The 16,455-nt window shown below is 42.3% G+C and overlaps 2 protein-coding genes across 7 annotated transcripts in view; one reads left to right on the top strand and one right to left on the bottom strand.

Moving 5' to 3' along the window:
• Nucleotides 1-8,393, bottom strand: part of LOC102213367 (protein bicaudal D homolog 1-like) — a 22,597-nt gene extending 14,204 nt beyond the window's left edge. For 2 of the 5 annotated variants that reach the window (XM_005730183.2, XM_005730184.2), the window contains exons 1-2: nucleotides 8,148-8,393; nucleotides 926-1,138 (exon numbers count right to left, since the gene is read on the bottom strand). In XM_005730183.2, the coding sequence (XP_005730240.1) occupies nucleotides 926-1,138; nucleotides 8,148-8,381 (447 nt within the window). In that variant the 5' untranslated portion in view covers nucleotides 8,382-8,393. Of the gene's footprint in view, nucleotides 1-268; nucleotides 332-925; nucleotides 1,139-8,147 lie in introns of those variants that run through there. The other 3 variants (XM_005730185.2, XM_005730186.2, XM_005730187.1) reach the window with 2 other exon arrangements.
• A 242-nt stretch (nucleotides 8,394-8,635) lies between these two features.
• Nucleotides 8,636-16,455, top strand: part of strap (serine/threonine kinase receptor associated protein) — a 10,215-nt gene continuing 2,395 nt past the window's right edge. The window contains exons 1-9 of one of the 2 annotated variants that reach the window (XM_013910127.1): nucleotides 8,636-8,753; nucleotides 9,712-9,905; nucleotides 10,940-11,075; nucleotides 11,902-11,983; nucleotides 13,656-13,728; nucleotides 14,376-14,475; nucleotides 14,562-14,699; nucleotides 14,862-14,998; nucleotides 15,856-16,047. In XM_013910127.1, coding sequence (XP_013765581.1) covers nucleotides 9,794-9,905; nucleotides 10,940-11,075; nucleotides 11,902-11,983; nucleotides 13,656-13,728; nucleotides 14,376-14,475; nucleotides 14,562-14,699; nucleotides 14,862-14,998; nucleotides 15,856-16,047 — 970 coding nt within the window. In that variant the 5' untranslated portion in view covers nucleotides 8,636-8,753; nucleotides 9,712-9,793. Of the gene's footprint in view, nucleotides 8,754-9,339; nucleotides 9,906-10,939; nucleotides 11,076-11,901; nucleotides 11,984-13,655; nucleotides 13,729-14,375; nucleotides 14,476-14,561; nucleotides 14,700-14,861; nucleotides 14,999-15,855; nucleotides 16,048-16,455 lie in introns of those variants that run through there. The other variant, XM_013910128.1, reaches the window with a different exon arrangement.

The following is a 16,455-nucleotide window of genomic DNA, read 5'->3' as shown; positions in this document are numbered from 1 at the left end:
TATCAGTCTGTCCCTGATAGTTTTTTTGGGGAGAGTGGCTTCTTTGCTGCCCTTCTTGAACCCAGGGCATCTTCCAAAAGTCTTCGCCTCCCTGTGCGTGCAGTTGCACTCACACCTGCCTGCTGCCATTCCTGAGCTCACAGCTGAATCATCTTTAGGAGACAGTCCTGGCCGTTGCTGGACTTTCTTGAGCGTCCTAAAGCCTTCTTCACAACAACTGAACCTCTTTCCTTGAAGTTCTTAAAGAGCCGATAAATGGTTGATTTACCTGCAATCTTAGTAGCAACAACATCCTTGCCTGTGAAGCCCTTTTTATGCAGCACAATGACGTGTTTTCTTGTAGGTAACCATGGTTAACAGGAAGAACAATGATTTCAAGCCTCACACTCACATAATGATCTTCAGCCTTGTGCTCGTCAACATTTTCACCTGTGTTAACGAGAAGATTATTGAAAGGATCTCAGCAGATCCTTTTATGGCAGCGATGAAATGCAGTGGAGGCTTTTTTTGGGATCAAGTTCATTTTCATGGCAAAGAAAAGACTTTGCAGTTCGTCGGATCGCTCTTCATAACATTCTGGAGTAATGAAATCATAGCAAATTGCCATCATAAAAACTGAAGTAGGAAACTTTCTGAAAACCAATGTTTGAGTCATTCTCAAAACTTTTGGTCATGACTGTATGTAAAGGGTTTTTAAAGTCTGGTTGTACTGAAGTCTCTGACAAAACAGCCCTTCCAGCCCCTTGTCCATGAACTCGGTAGTCACTTTCTTGATGAGAATGTGATCGAATTTCAAGTCTTATTAAACATGCCATGATCATGATTTTGATGACACTTTAAAAACACTCTATCAAGTTATCCATAAGTCTAAACGTCCAGAGTAAGTATCTCTATTAAATATGAGAGCCTTATGATTGTACCGTACCTCCCTGAGCTCCTGCAGCAGGCTGCTCAGGTGCTCGCTGTCAGCCTGCGCACTGGAGGCAGCCACTCGACTGTGATTCAGTTCCAACTGGAGCTCCAGGAGACGACCCCTAAAGTAGGCCTCCTTGGTGGCAGACTCCTGCAGCAGTGTCTCCTCATTGTTCTCCCCGTCCTCTGCGACCTTACGCTGGGTGGAGTATGCCTGGCCGAATGCCTGGAACAGGACAGGAGGGGAAAGGATTATTTCTCTTGACTTTACCTGGGGAGAAAGGTACAAAAATGAAAGTCCCTTTCACCTTGTATAAATGATACATGAGTGATTAACAAGATTTTTTTTATCCTTTATTTTTATATTGTTTCATGTACTTTAACGCAATTAGTAGAGACCAAGGTAATGCATGCCAGATAGAATAGAAAAGTGCTACATGAGAACCGGTCCATTTAACTATCTATTTATTATTTACCATCCAGAGTAAGTATCTGATTAGTGGCCATATTTCTAAGATTTTTAGGGCCTAGTACAAGAACCTCTGTTTTATCTAAATTTAGAAGCAGAAAATAAAAGGTCACACAGCTCTTTTTTGTCTCTAGGACATTACTTCAGTTTGACTAATTGGTATTTGATATCTGGCTTCATGGGCAGATAAAGTTAGGTATCATCAGTATATGCTATGTCTTCTAAAGGAAACGTATGTAATATAAACAGAACTGGTCCTAGCACTGAACCCTGTGGAACTCCATAATTAACCTTAGTGTATAAAGAGGATTCTGTATTTACATGAACAAATTGGAGTCTGTTAGATCAATATGATAAAAACCACTGCAGCACAGTACCTGTAATACCTATGGCATGCTCTAATCGCTTTAATAAAATATTATGGTCAACAGTATCTGACGCTGAACTGAGTTCTGGCAATGGTTTAACTACTGCCGTGAGCCTTCAGCAAGTGACCTAATTTAAACATTGTATCAGACTAAGTTGACAGTTCCTCTGTATGTTTTAATGCAGCCTTACTTCTGTACATTTACTGTATGAAACAAATGGCAGTGGATGGAGCAGCTATGAAGTTCACTTTTCTTCACATTCCAATTTGTTGCAAAAGTAATTTTTTTTATAATAAAGCTATTCAAATTATTCAAATCTTTGCAGCCCTAGATCAATCCATCTCTGTTAAGAATTGTTAAAATGAGTGTGATGCTATTACTAAAATAACTGATAGCTACAGCTCTAGATTGATGATATTTAAGATTGAAGCATTAATTAATGGTAGGACTTTGATGAGCAGTCTTGTGGGAATGGGGTCTAAATGACACGTATTGCTTTTTGAGATTAAATAGAACAGGATACGAAGCATTAAAACATGTTAAAAACACAAAAGCCTTATTAAACGCAGTGTTGGGCCCAGAAGTCGTATTAAGTCCTGTTAAATAAAACCTTAAAGTGAACGAGGGCTTACTTTCTTCTTCACATGACTCTACCTCACCTTCTTTGCCTCCATCATAATTACTTTGACTTCAGAATGCAAAAATAAGTCGTTTTTAAGCATTTGCTGTGACCAAATCTCTTGAGGTTGCTTAACAAGATAACATCATTATGTGTTACAGTAAGCTGTCACCGGGTTGGACTCATCATAGGCCCGTACTTAATGAATAATTCATCACATCCTCTCCATTTTTGTGCGGATGCTTTGAAACCCTGTCCAGGCATGCATCATTTAGACCTCCAGGCTGTTTTTAAGAGCAACTCAGTTTTGGTTGTTCCTTCCACAACTGACAGAGATCAGAAATAGAGGCCAAAAACAAGTCACCGCAGCGTCTCGATCTATCACTGAAATGAATCATATCTCAGCAATTTTCAAGCAAAGCTCCTCCTGGATGAGAATTACTTTCTACTAACTGATTTTTGCCAGCATAAAGACTTTTCTTCCAAAGCACCTGCAGAGTGAAAGGATCCATCCCACAACATTAGGTGAGTAAGGATGGCAGTGTCTGATGACTATAAAGGGAGGGGTGCCATTGGCTGCATGACATCACAGAGGATAACTGCACTCGGTCCCCTTCTGTTTTTAGCCTCATCAGCTACACTAATGAACTCACTGCATTTTCCCCTCTGCTTCACTTGTCACATATCCCATTCACTCAGGCTGACTATTAAAAGACATGCGGTGTTTGTTTCTGACCTCTTAGCATCAGAGTACTTTTTTTGCCTAAAACCTTAACACTACTGTGCAAACCTGTTAACCAGCACCTTATCAACAACATTGCCAGTGCAATAAAAAACATTCATAGAAGAAAAGGGACATAGAAGAACACCATCAGTCATGAAATGCCCTGCCCAGAACCCAGACCTCAACATTGTTAAAGCAGCGTGGCATCATTTTGACAGAGAATGAAGGAAAAAGACAGAAACATCAAAGAGATCTGAATGAACCCTGGACACCTATTCCTGAAGTATTATTTACAGAAATCACAGAAAGCTGCCTGACAGTGTTCAGGTTGTGCTGAAGAATAAATAAGAAGACTTTTGCAAGTATACACTGTCCATATTCTTACAGATATCCTGTTTGTATTATGTGAGTATAAAAAAATGATAGTGATGACATCCAAATACCAATGATTAAAATGTCCTGCATAGGGAGCAGATTTAACAGAAACAGTAAAACCCCCGAAATGAAACCTTATGGCACACCGTAGGAAAACGATAGGAAGAGTATGGAATTACATTTCTATCAAAAGTCAAGTGTGACAAAAAATACAATTCAGGCAACTAATTTAATTTCACGGGTGCAGGTAGATGGATAGGAACTCAGCAGCCACACACACAAAGAAGTCATCCCAACATGGGCGTGCTGCTTTCTTGCATTTGAGCAATATCTTTAAAATTAGAAATATCTGCTTTCATCATTCGTTGAAAACTGGTTCATGCATTTATTACTTCTGGGCTGGACTACTGTAATTCATTATTAATGGGCTGCCCTACAACTTGTTGAAAAACCTTCAGTTGATCCAAAATACTGATATAGACTAGAAAGAGAGAGCATATTTCCCCCAAATTGGCTTCTCTTCATTGACTCCCTGTTAAATCTCAAATCTCCTCACAGATCTCATAGTACCATATTACCCTAGTCTAAGACTGCTGGCTGACTTGTGGTTCCTTGAACATTTAACAGTGAAATGGGAGGCAGAGCCTTCAGCTTTCTGGCCCCTCTTCTGTGGAACCAGCTCCCAGTTTGGATTTGGGAGCTGGTTCCACACTCTCTGCTTTTTAGTGAGTGTTCAGTCTCCAGAAGTCTCCTGAAGAAGTCACTTGGATGAGTGATGAAACGTTTCCCCCAATGAAAACACTACGTACAGATGAACAGAATCAACCTTTGATGGGTAATAGCAAATATTCAAAAGGGGAAAAAATTCAGAATGAACTGCTAATTGGGTTCCATTTTAGAAGTTGCAATGTTTTAAAGTTTACCAGCATAAGACATCTGTTAAGAAAAAAAACCCAATAAAAAAAACTTAAATGCTAAATTTTATATTTATATATACACTATTTACTCGATGAATAGTTGCAGCCCTGGATGAGAGCATGCAGGCAGTCCTGGAGGATGAATGAATTTATGACAATGACTGCCCCCCATGCTTGCCTGACCTAAATCTGCTAGAACACCTAAGGGACGTCATATTTCACTGCATCTGACACTGCCAGGTTGCACCTCCGACTGTCCAGAAGCTCAGTGATGTCCTGGTCCAGGATGGTTTCCTGTGTTCTTGGGCCACTTAACACAAACTTTAAAATGTGTGAGGGATTGCCTGAATTAACACTTAGGAGTGGATTTATTCAAGCATGGTCATAGGAAACAACATTAGTAGGGCTGGGCTATATCATACTGTTCACGGTAATACCGGTATAATGTTGGGCAACGATAGGAAAATGAAATATCGCCATAGAATATGGGTAAAACGCGCATGCGCAGTGCCTTTGTTTACATACGCACATGGCGGCGATGCAGAATGAGAAGAGCGAAAGTGGATGGTTAAATGAAACGGATGAACCAGAACTGGTTTGTAAAAATGCTGCAACTTCAGTGGTGTGGGACTGGTTTGGCTTTCATCCGTCAGATACACAACAAAGCACTATTTTTGGTAGTGCATGCTAGCGGGCCGTCGTTATTACTGTGTTTTTTGGAAAATACGGCACACTTAAAATCAATCTTTGATTTTTCTGAAAATCGACAGTGCCCCTTATAATCCCGTGTGCCTTATGTATGAATTCTGGTTGTGTTTACTGACCTGGAAATGATTTTATGTGGTACACGGCGCTCGAAAATCTGTCAAATGTTTCAGTACGACTTTGCTAAGCTATGAACCCGCACCGCTTGATGGATTGTCGGAGCATTACGGCTATCGTAGGCAGGAGCCTGGCGGAGTGATACTACTGTGCTTCAACATAATGTTACCATATTGTGTGTGTATAACCTCTTTTTAAGTTTTGTGGATATTATACATGGTTATGCTGAGGATATGTCGGCCAATTTCCACTGGAAATGCCTTTTGTTTAAACTGTCAGCAAGGAATTTGCACTGTTACATTTTTATATAACTTTAATGCACTTAAAAAAGCTGCTTGTTTAAGTGAAAATACATTGATGGTTTTTTTTTTTTGCCCTAATAAAGTTGAGGAATTGTAAAGTATTTTGTCTAGTGTCAATTATATCGTCAGTTATATCGTTATCGCAAATTTTCAATGTATGATAAATATTTTTGGTCATATCGCCCTGCTCTAAACATTAGCTCCAAAAAGTTAAAATTTCATGAGAATTATTTTTTGCAACCTGAAGACAACAAACACAATGGTAACTTGTGCTGCTATTAGTACACGCTAACTTAGTCTTAATTGTTGCTGTTCATAGCAATGAAAACAACTGTACAATATCCCAAAAAGTTGATTCTGTTCTGTCTGCATCTGAGGCTGAATCTCATGTGGTTCCTGTAATCACCATCTTACGTGCTGTTTGCTCATACTGACGTACACATTTAGGCTGTCCTTGCCAAAGTGGGTTAGAATTTCTTGATGCATGCTAGATGATTGAGCATGCATCAAGACAAACTGTAAAAAACACAAAAATGAATCATGGATTCAGTCCTGCTCCTGTAGGTCATCTCTGTCCTGAATGTATTTTTAAAAAGAAGACAGAAGAGAAACAGAGGCAGTAGAGATGTAGCCTGGTCACTTGAATTTAAGAAATTCCTTATAGAAACCTAAATATTCTCTAAATTAATGGAGTCGCATGGACACATACACATTCTCACAAACTGGCGGATTGGTGTTAGCATACAGTAGCTCTCCAATAAATGTAAGTCAGAAAAATTACACAATCCCAAAATTATCCCTGAGACTGACTATGAGACTCACTGGAGGTGAATCATTATCACCATTAAGCTCCAGTGTGGATAAAAACCCCATGCAGAATTACATAATTCTATAAAATATATTGAGTAGTAAAGCTGAGTACTTAAAAGTCTCGAAAGACAAACAACCTACACGTGGTGAAATGCCCCAATAACACGAGAGGCGGTGTACACCCTGGACAGGCCACTAGCTTGATACAGGGTTAGCACAGAGAGACAGAAACCAGTCGATTATGAGTGAACACCTAATCACCAGTTAACCTAACCTGGTTAATTACGTGTCTTTGGACAAACACATGGAAATTCCACCACACCACACTTCGCAAAGATTCCACAAAGTCAAATTGGGGTTGTTCTTGCCAGGAGGCAACAGTGCTAACCACTGCACCACCTGCCAACTAGCATGAAGGAAACCAAAGTCTGTGGGGAGTATGGTTGCAAAGCTGAAACTTAAAAAGAAAGGGACAACCAGAAGTGTAGCCTGCACCGTTTTTTAACTCTAAATGGAGAAACTTCGCCCAGCCTGGACACTGCTACTATATCTGGTATGTTGACTGAGATTTATATAAAGCTCTTCTAGTCTTACTGACCACTCCAAGTGCTTTTCTACAAAAAGCCACATTCACACATTGATATAGCCCTTTATTCTTTGCCATAAATGCTTCAACTTTGCCACTCAGACAGTGACGGACTGGAAATTTGGGGATTTGGTATCCTGCCCAAGGACACTTTAATATGTAGACCTCTCTGATTTACCCTGAGATTGAAGGAGAGTGAATACTAATCTCATGTTCATTATATGGACACAAACGCAAACAGGTTTATGAGGTTTCAGCGTTGTTGTATTGTATTTTTTCCTATTTCTTAAAGACATTTTCCATAGATGCAAACAAAGAAATGGGCAGGTGTGGCTCAGGTGGTGGAGCAGGTCAGTGGATTGACTCCTGACTCCTCCAGTCCTACTTGTGCCCACAATTAACCTTGGACAATGTACTGAACCCTGAGCTGCTCCTGATGCATCTATTGGAATTTGAGTGTGAGTGAATGTTAAAAAATGCTTGGGCATAGATTAAAGCACTGAATGCGTATGTATGGGATTGAGTAAATGAGACTTGCAGCAGGAAGTCCTGTGAGTGCTCAACAACAGCACCATAAAAGTACCAGCCCATGTAATAATAATGTGTTTTGTTTCCAGCAGCCTGCAATACAAATTCCTAAAGATACAATTTAAACTGGTTCTTTGAAAAGTTGCCTGTTATGTGTAGTCATAGGGTGTCTTTTCATGTTCGAATGATTCATAAGTCAGTGTTAAATGGATTTAAAAACAAAAACCATTCCTCTGAAAATCGTCAGGTACAAGGACTGGACTGAAGATGAGTGGAAAAAGCTGCCATAGTCCAAAAAAGCCCATGAGAAAGCTAAGAACTACTGAAACCAGTTAAAAATGACAAGAAAACCAGACTCCTTGGAAGCATGATATAAAGAAATGGTGGGTGTATGAGGGGAATTTAGTATTTTGCCCAGAAAGTTTGTAGTGTGTGAAATATAATGACTTGATTTAAAAACAGATTAAATAAAGAGCATAAAGCAACTAGCCTGTATTACAGTACTGTCTTTAATCTTTGACAAGCTAAGCCATATTGGCTAAAGAGCTGGCATGTCCAGCAGGTGTGACTACAGGTGAACTGTGCACAGACAGGCTTTTTAATGAACCACCCTGTGAGCTCATAACATCCTCCAGCGGGTGCAGGTGAGAAGGTGCTGTCAGAAACGCCTCACGCTAATCAGATCAGTGCATGGATTTCGAGTAAGGAGTCATACCCCTGCTGACCCCACCTCCTGCAGCTGCTCCAGCTCCACCCTTAGCGCCTCCTGCTCGGCCTCCAGGTCGGCGTACTGCTGCTTCAGGCTCTGGTTCTCCTCCAGAACCGCCAGTCCGCACTCCGCCGCCCGTATCTTCTCGCGGTTGGCCTCCGCCAGCTCCCGGGTCAGGCGCTCCACCTCGGCCCGATATTCCTCTACCGTATCCCCGCATCCTGCTCCTCCGGCAGCCATCGTTCCTCTGTCCCTCCCTCTGCCCTCTCTTCCCTGCGGCGGACGAACAGAGAGCCCTGCCAGAGGGAGAAAACAAGCCCCACCGCCTCCTCTGGGGGAGTCCCAACGTCCTGCAACTCAAACAGCACCAGCGAGCATCCACGGCTTTCACAGCGCTGCTGCCATCGCAGCGGGAGTATCCTCAGCCGTGCGATGCTCGGAAAGATGCGTCCTCTCTCTCCTCCCTCTGATTGGTTTTTCTGCTTATTCACCGGCAGCAGGACGCCATCTCTGCCTGCAGCCGTGAAGCAAGGCACCTTCCTCTCTCCCTGTCATCCTGCTGCACACTGAGCGTTTACAGTAATACATCCATGCACTCAGCGCCCTCTGGAGGTAAGAGTATAAATACATTCTTTCTGTTTTATGGGGGCGAACAAAACAAAGAGTTTTAATAGTTTCATTCCTCAACACTAAAAACTAGAAAGCATTCGCATACAGCTGTACGTCTTTTACAGCCTTAGAGCTTTCACGGGCTCTTGAAGTGCGCTCATCCAAGTAACACTGACACTACGTGCTGTGATAATATTACACACATAAGTAATACAAATAAACAATCAATCTCTGTTTGAAATATTAGTATAAGTCCTGTTTACAAAGTAGCTTTGATGCCTTCCATGTCACAACGTTTAACTGTGTCTTTTACACGATGAAAAGTCTGAGTTAAAGTCTGAAAACGAAAACGAGCTGACAGGTAGCTCATGAAGAATAGTGGTGGGTAGATCAACCCAGGTATTGATAATAACGATAGATATTTATAGAACATTTCAACTATAGAAGCGCCATTAAATAATTATACATCTAATAAATAATGACACACTGCTCTCCCCCACATAAGCCTCCTTTATGGGTGAAAGGTATTGGTATGGACATTACTGTCCGTTTTTACTTGATAACGGATCGATATCAACATTTCTCTCAGCACTGCTGAAGAAGCCTTTATTCAATATTTGTTCAATCAAAATTTAAAAAGTATCAATGTCCGTTAGAAGCGATGACACTTTTACTATGAAAGGCATCGGAAGTGTTATCGTCATGATTAGCGGAACTGGCGTAACACACCGGCAACATCGTCGTCTCTATGGTTGTTTGGCCGTGTCGCACGTTGCTAGTTAGTTGCAATGTTGTAGCTATTAGCACGGTAGCCGTTCCTTCGCTGGAAGGTAGAGCTGTACGACAGACCTACAGTTTATTCTTTCTGATTCACAGTGTGAGCAGCAGCAGCTAACTGCTATCCAACGGAACATAACCTACAAAGCTAGCTTGTTATCTTGTTTTCCTTCTACTCCGCTAGTTTTCCTAGCTTGCTAGCTAGCCGCTAGCATCCAACCGTCTCCTCTATCAGTGCAAACCGTCTCCCGGCCGGCCGGAGGACCATGGCGATGAGACAGACTCCCCTCACCTGCTCCGGTCACACCCGGCCTGTGGTGGACCTGGCCTTCAGTGGAATTACTCCTTATGGATACTTCCTCATCAGCGCCTGCAAGGGTGAGAGGTGTTGGCAGGACTATGAACATAAAGTAGCCTGTGAGAATCTGGTGTTACTTCTGGACGTGGTCTGTTGCGGGTTGGGCTTTAAAATGAGCCCTTTATAAAACATGATGTTCTTCCATTGATTGACTTTGTGTCTTTGTATTGTTTTCTGGTGTCATTAAGTGTGTCTGTGTGCGCTCGGGGGCGCATATGTGTGTGAGCCTGAGAGAGAGAGAGGCACATGCGGCTAGCTTAACTACTGATGGTTTGCCTTCCTCCTAAAGTTTGATCTCGAATTGTACAACTTTGTTGAAAAAGTATAGAAAAGATTACATCCTGTTTATCATTATCTGATCATGTCCTAAATTCCATGATCAGATAATGATCGTCTCTGGGCTGTCAGATGGTATTCATGTCACTGAGTTGCTACAGATCTGCAACTAAACAGCCCTGAGAAAGATGGCGTTTGAGAGCAAACAGTGTTCCTATTCCTAGATTTCCTAGGTTAAGTTCATTTTTTTCCTTTTCTTTCTTTTAGCAAGAGTCATTTATTAATAGCTTGCATGGAGGATGCTGACTCACCAACTAATCAGTATTGAAGTGAGCAGTAGTGAAGCTGTTACAACTGAAGGCAAACATTTTCTGAACAATGAAGGTGTGCCTTCAGTGTCAAGGTTGTGCCTAACTGTTCCAGGGTTAAACCAACACATTGCAAAAGATGCAGCTTTTGCTTTTTGTTTGCACTGCACTCTTAACTTTCACTACCACTTAGCAACTAATTGGCAAGTGCTTGCAGACAAGTCTGCATGTTCCATACAAACTGTGACGTGGCAGTCTGCTAGCAAAAAGAGCAACCGCAAGGAGGTTTTCAATGCAGTACCAACTCTTTACAACCAATTTTACCTAGCAACAACCAAATGTCACCCTAGAAGTCAGTGACCCCTGCTTGTCGCACGGTCAGCAGGACCTAGCAGACACCTGTGGATTATCCTTACTGCCCCCTGCCGTTACACTGTGATGCTCACATCCTCTCTGCTTCTCTCCATCAGATGGCAAGCCCATGTTGCGCCAGGGAGACACAGGGGACTGGATAGGAACGTTTCTGGGTCACAAGGGCGCTGTCTGGGGAGCCACTCTAAACACAGACGCCACCAAAGCAGCGACTGCTGCTGCCGACTTCACAGCGTGAGTTCACACACTCAGACTAAACTAGCCTGAAAGAGGCAGTTATCCTGAGTGCCCCTCTCTGTGGATAATCTGTCATGCATCCATTGAAAGTGTTGTATTGTTGTATGTACTCTGAAACCTCAGTTCATGTGTGATCTGGTCTCATTTCATTTCAAGATAACCTTAAACGGCTGTTTTGCTTCATGCTATGGTATTGAAAATCGATCACTTAGATGTGAGTGCTAGTACAGGCTTCAGGGACCTTTCTAGCTTGGCTATAGCAGTGACGTAGCCCACATGCCTTTGTGATAGACATGGTCACCATGGTGACCCTTGCTTTCCCAGCATCCTTCTAAGAAAAAGCTTTACACTGAATAAAGTAAAGCCATTTTTATTAGTGTGATCATGAGCTGAACTCTGTGGACAATAGAATATCTTGCTGCGCCTATTATTTCATTCTTATCTATCCCTTTGTTCCAGCAAAGCAAGGACAATTCTGCTATTCAACATTAAGACTTTTAGCTAGTGCCAACATTCAGTGACACAACAGCTAAATCTTTAGTCCCGCTAAATGTTCTTATTTTCCAAGAGTCTGTTATAAGCCAATATATTGATGTACCGTCATTCTCACTGATTTGTAAGACGAGGCTCTGACTTGTTCTGTCACATGTATGTCACAGAGGAAACAGTTTTGCACACTGAGCTTTGAATGAGTTTTCTGCATATATGTGTCTTCTGACTTTGTCTCTTGTATAAAGCAGCCTCTGCATTCACACATATTACACTGACACACACACCCCCAGTGTGAGGTCACTGTTAACAGCTCCCTTGTGGACTTTTGCAGAAAGGTGTGGGATGCAGTGAGTGGAGATGAGGTCCTGTCTCTGGCACACAAACACATTGTGAAAACTGTCAGCTTTACTCAGGTCAGTGCACTTCATCATGTGTTTCTGTATGTGTTTCTCTACTTGTGGGTTTAAATTGATGCACACCTTTCACCAAGAACAGAATATAGTTGATAAGGTAACATTTTAGTCCAGTCAGTGCTGTGAAACAAGTTCTTTGTCAATGTTGATCACTAACCAGAAGTTAACAGGCCCTGGCCTGCTCAAGTTCAAATCACCATTTAGTAAAAGATTTAAGATTTAAGCTCAAATGTTTAAGTAAACATTTGAGCCTGCATGCCCGTAGTGATTCTAGGGCCAAAGCTTTAGCAGTGTTCAGCTCCAGTTCCAATGTCAGGCACGCGGTGCCTTGTAATAAATATTAGTTAAATATGCTGTTTGCAAAGATTCACCGGATGCATGTTACAGTATTGTCTTCAAAAGCAAACAGATTATCTGGATAACCTATTGTAGTGCGTGAGGTGTTTTCTCACCTATAGTTGGTTTCCTCTGGTCTGAATTGTTTGATGAGTTTGCAAACTTGTAGCTTTTCGAGCCAAAATGCAACACTACAAACCGCGTGAGAATGTTCAGTCTGCTCATTGGCTAGATGTGTCTGGGATGGAAGAAAGTGCTGTGTTGTGTATTATTGGAAAACTTGGAGAATTTACATTCATTTCACAGGTAGCTTCTAGCCCGTACAGACCTTTGCACATCTGTAGTACCTTGTTCCATCCCAGAATACAAAGCATTCTGTTCATCAGTCTGAAAAAACGTTTCTCCCACTGAAAACGTTTGTGGGATTTTCTTACCTGGATGATTGAGCAATCATCAGGAGATGGCTACATAACCTTTTTTTTAGCTCAAGCTTGTAATGTAGAGGTTTGGGTAGTTGGTTCTGATCGGGGTTGAATCACGTTGATTTAAATGAACTAAGCGCACAGCTGTGAAAACACCTTAAGAATCACTTACCGTAGAAGTTCTCCCACTCCTGGTGAACTCTGGAATAGTGTACGCAGATGGACACATTTGGGGCACCATGAATTTTGAATAAAGCACCACACTTAAAGAACTCAGAGCAAGTGTTTAGCCACAAAAACTTCACTTTCAAAGTGAAAAAATAAATATTATACAAATACACACACACACACACACACAAACAAGGTAGAGAACCCACAGAAAATGAGAGGGATTCAATGATGACCTTTGGATACTGGTTGACAAAGTGAGAGATATGGAGGGCACATGAAGTGGCAAGCTCCTGTGTCTGAGTCTCGGTGGGATCTCAGCAGTTTCACAATCACAGCAGCAGCTCCAAAGACTGCGAGAGGAGGAGGAGAAAAGTGCCTCTGCAGACCACGCCCTGGCCTTTACAGCCATAACTGCACTATAGCGCTCACAGCTCTGTGGAACAATGAAATGTGTCACTGTCTGTGCTTTTCATGCTTTGTTTTTTGAGCTTGTTTTTTGCGTTTTGCCTCGTCCTCATTGAACTCTGCTATAGCTTCCTGCTCTATTCCGGCTCACTTATCAACCAATCAACATTCGGTAGCATGTCTCACATGGGTGACAAGCCCCCACGCCCTCACTCCTCTTACAACTGAAAACTGTTTGCAAAATGACACATGTGCAGGATTATAAATCCAGCTTTACTCTCTGTGCTTGTTGGGTGGGAGTGAAGAGCCTCCCATGAATACGTGCTTCTTTTTGACAGGACAGCAACTGCCTGCTAACTGGAGGTAACGACAAACTGCTGCGTATCTATGACCTGAGCAGCCCTGAAGCAGGTAAGTGGACATGCTCATGCACACACGTGTATGTGTGGACCATATGACCAGTACATGCTCCCACATATCCATATGTACTGTCGCTAGACCATTACTAGCCACTTGCTGCATGTACTGCAGAGCTGTGTGGGTGGTTATACAGCAGCCGGCAGCATTGGTTTGTGCTGGAACACACAGTAAGACTTGGTAAAATCACAAAATGATCTGCATGATCACTCTTTTGAGATGAAGCTGACAAATTCATCAAGTGTAAATAATTATATACAATGTAACAGTTTATTGTGAAAACTTCCACAGCAGCAGGTGTTACTATGGTAACTCATGAAGAAGGTGCCGTCTGTGCTGGTGGAGGAAGTTGCCTTTATCGATCACTTGTTTACAGTGAGCAGATGGTTACTGTCAGCACAGCTTGGAGCAGTTCACAGCTCACTGTAACCTCACAGAAAGATCCTGGACACGTCAAAACCTAGATATGCCCCAAAGAAGAAAATGCAGTTATGAAATTTTATGCCCTGAAGGTCAAAGGTTGAGCCATAGCAGGTGTAGAGGTAGCCTGCAATGTGATGTTTACTGAGGCACTAAACCAGGAGGAAGTGATTCTGGGTGTGGTATAATGTGTCTGGCTGTTGCTTCTGTGTCCCTGTCAGCTCCACAGGAAATTTCGGGCCACACGTCGGCCATAAAAAAGGCTCTATGGTGCAACAACGATCAGCAGATCCTCTCTGCTGCTGACGACAAAACCATCCGGTCAGTGCACTGTGACACACGCCCTCACCCGTCTTACCTCTCACTTCTGACAGTAGACATAGCAACCACTCTGTTCATGTGTGTAGGCTGTGGGACAGGAGCTCCATGGAGGAGGTGAAAACACTGACCTTTGACACGTCCGTGAGCAGCATGGAGTACGTAGCTGATGGACAGATTCTTGTGATCACGTATGGAAAGACCATCGCTTTCTACAACGCTCTGAGGTCAGCCTGCAGCCACACCCGTTCATTGTCAATGAGTGACGTGTATAAAACAGAGGGCATCCACCACCTCTATTAATGCTGATTTATTACTGACTTTGTTATTGATTAAGCATTCATCATTTATAATTTAAATTTGTTTCTATTTTTATTAATATTATCAAGCTTGGAATTGATCAAGACTGTGGAGGCCCCAGCTCCTATCAACTCAGCCTCCTTGCATCCAGAAAAGGACTTCTTTGTTGCCGGTGGTGATGACTTCAAGCTCTACAAGTTTGACTACAGCACTAAGGAAGAGCTGGGTGAGCAGCAAAGTGCTCCATTGTATCATGAAGAGGAGCAGTCTGACTCCTTTAATGAAATTAGAAACAGAACCTGTCAATACAGAATAAATGCAAGTCATAAACTCGTATTTTATTCACAACAGAACCTAGGAAACATATTGAATAATCGCACTGAGCAAACCGTTCATTTTGAATTTGATGGCAGCCACACAACTGTGGAAGAGAGGACAGGGCTGTGTTTCCCCCTGTGCACCATCCTCGCTTCTTTTAACTGCTGAGGGGAGCAGCCGCTGACTTTTCTCACTTTTCCGCTGAGCCCTGAATGTCTCAGCTATCCAATACTTATGTCTGGCCTTGTCCCTTGCACACAGAGACGTCACCAGATTGTCGTAGTCTGTACACGATACAGTTTTTACTGAATGTGAACCTCTGGCTCTCTAACAGAAATGATCTTTTCATTCCCACTCGTGTTCCTGACCAGGACATTCCACGAGCTGATTCTTTTTTTTTTTTTTTTTTTTTCTTCCCCCAGTCTTTTGCTGCCAATGTGTTGCTGAGATCAAATTCAAAATGAGCGTAATGAAAAACATGTGTTGCCAGCGTGCTAGAGCAGGAGACTAATTTAAAAACATCTGGGTTCACGAGGTTCTGTTTTCATTTCAGTTTCACATATCCCAACGTTTCTGTTCTGCTGTCACTAGAGAGAGAGGGGGTTGTTTTTTGTTTGTTTTTTTTTTTATTTGTTTTTTTTTTAAACTCGCTGTTTGACCAGCTCAGCTCAGTTCATGACAGGATCTACTTACTTATCTGTAAATGTAAAAAAAAAAAGGTTAAACCCTGATTCTTTGGTCAGTTAATCCTTTATGTTTTCATAGACCAATCGGAAACTGATGGTGCTGCTGCTCATGTGTCTGCAGAATCCTACAAGGGGCACTTTGGTCCGGTGCATTGTGTTCGCTTCAGTCCTGATGGGGAGCTGTACGCGAGCGGCTCGGAGGACGGCACTCTCCGACTGTGGCAGACAGCGGTGGGAAAAACCTACGGCCTGTGGAAGTGTGTCCTTCCTGGTAAGTCTGAACTCTGAACTGATGACACGTGTTCATGCTTTCATCTGGATTCAGTTACACTGTTGCACTGTTACTGTAATGACAGCAATGCTGAACGAATGAATGAAAAAGTTTTTATAAAGATTAGAGCAATACAAAGCAGTCTTTGGCAACACTGTTTCAGTTGTGTGGTGTTGTGCACTGTATATGCACAAGAGACAAAGGTTGTGAGGCGGTGCTGCTGCTGACCACTCATCTGTTCTTACCTCAGAGCTCTGTGAACTATCCATATGATGTTATACCACAGCGTAGCACATTTTTCAAACCATGTCATGACCACATGGAAAATACTCGAGTTTAAACTGTGGCAGCATGTAGTGTGTGTGTGTGTGTGTGTGTGTGTGTGTGTGTGTGTGTGTGTGTGTGTGT

Source organism: Pundamilia nyererei, unplaced genomic scaffold, assembly GCF_000239375.1.
Source record: "Pundamilia nyererei isolate P.nyererei 1_Seehausen unplaced genomic scaffold, PunNye1.0 scaffold00036, whole genome shotgun sequence".
Lineage (NCBI taxonomy): Eukaryota > Metazoa > Chordata > Actinopteri > Cichliformes > Cichlidae > Pundamilia > Pundamilia nyererei.
The sequence above is the reverse complement of the archived record's forward strand: the minus strand, read 5'-3'. Positions and strand labels throughout refer to the sequence as shown.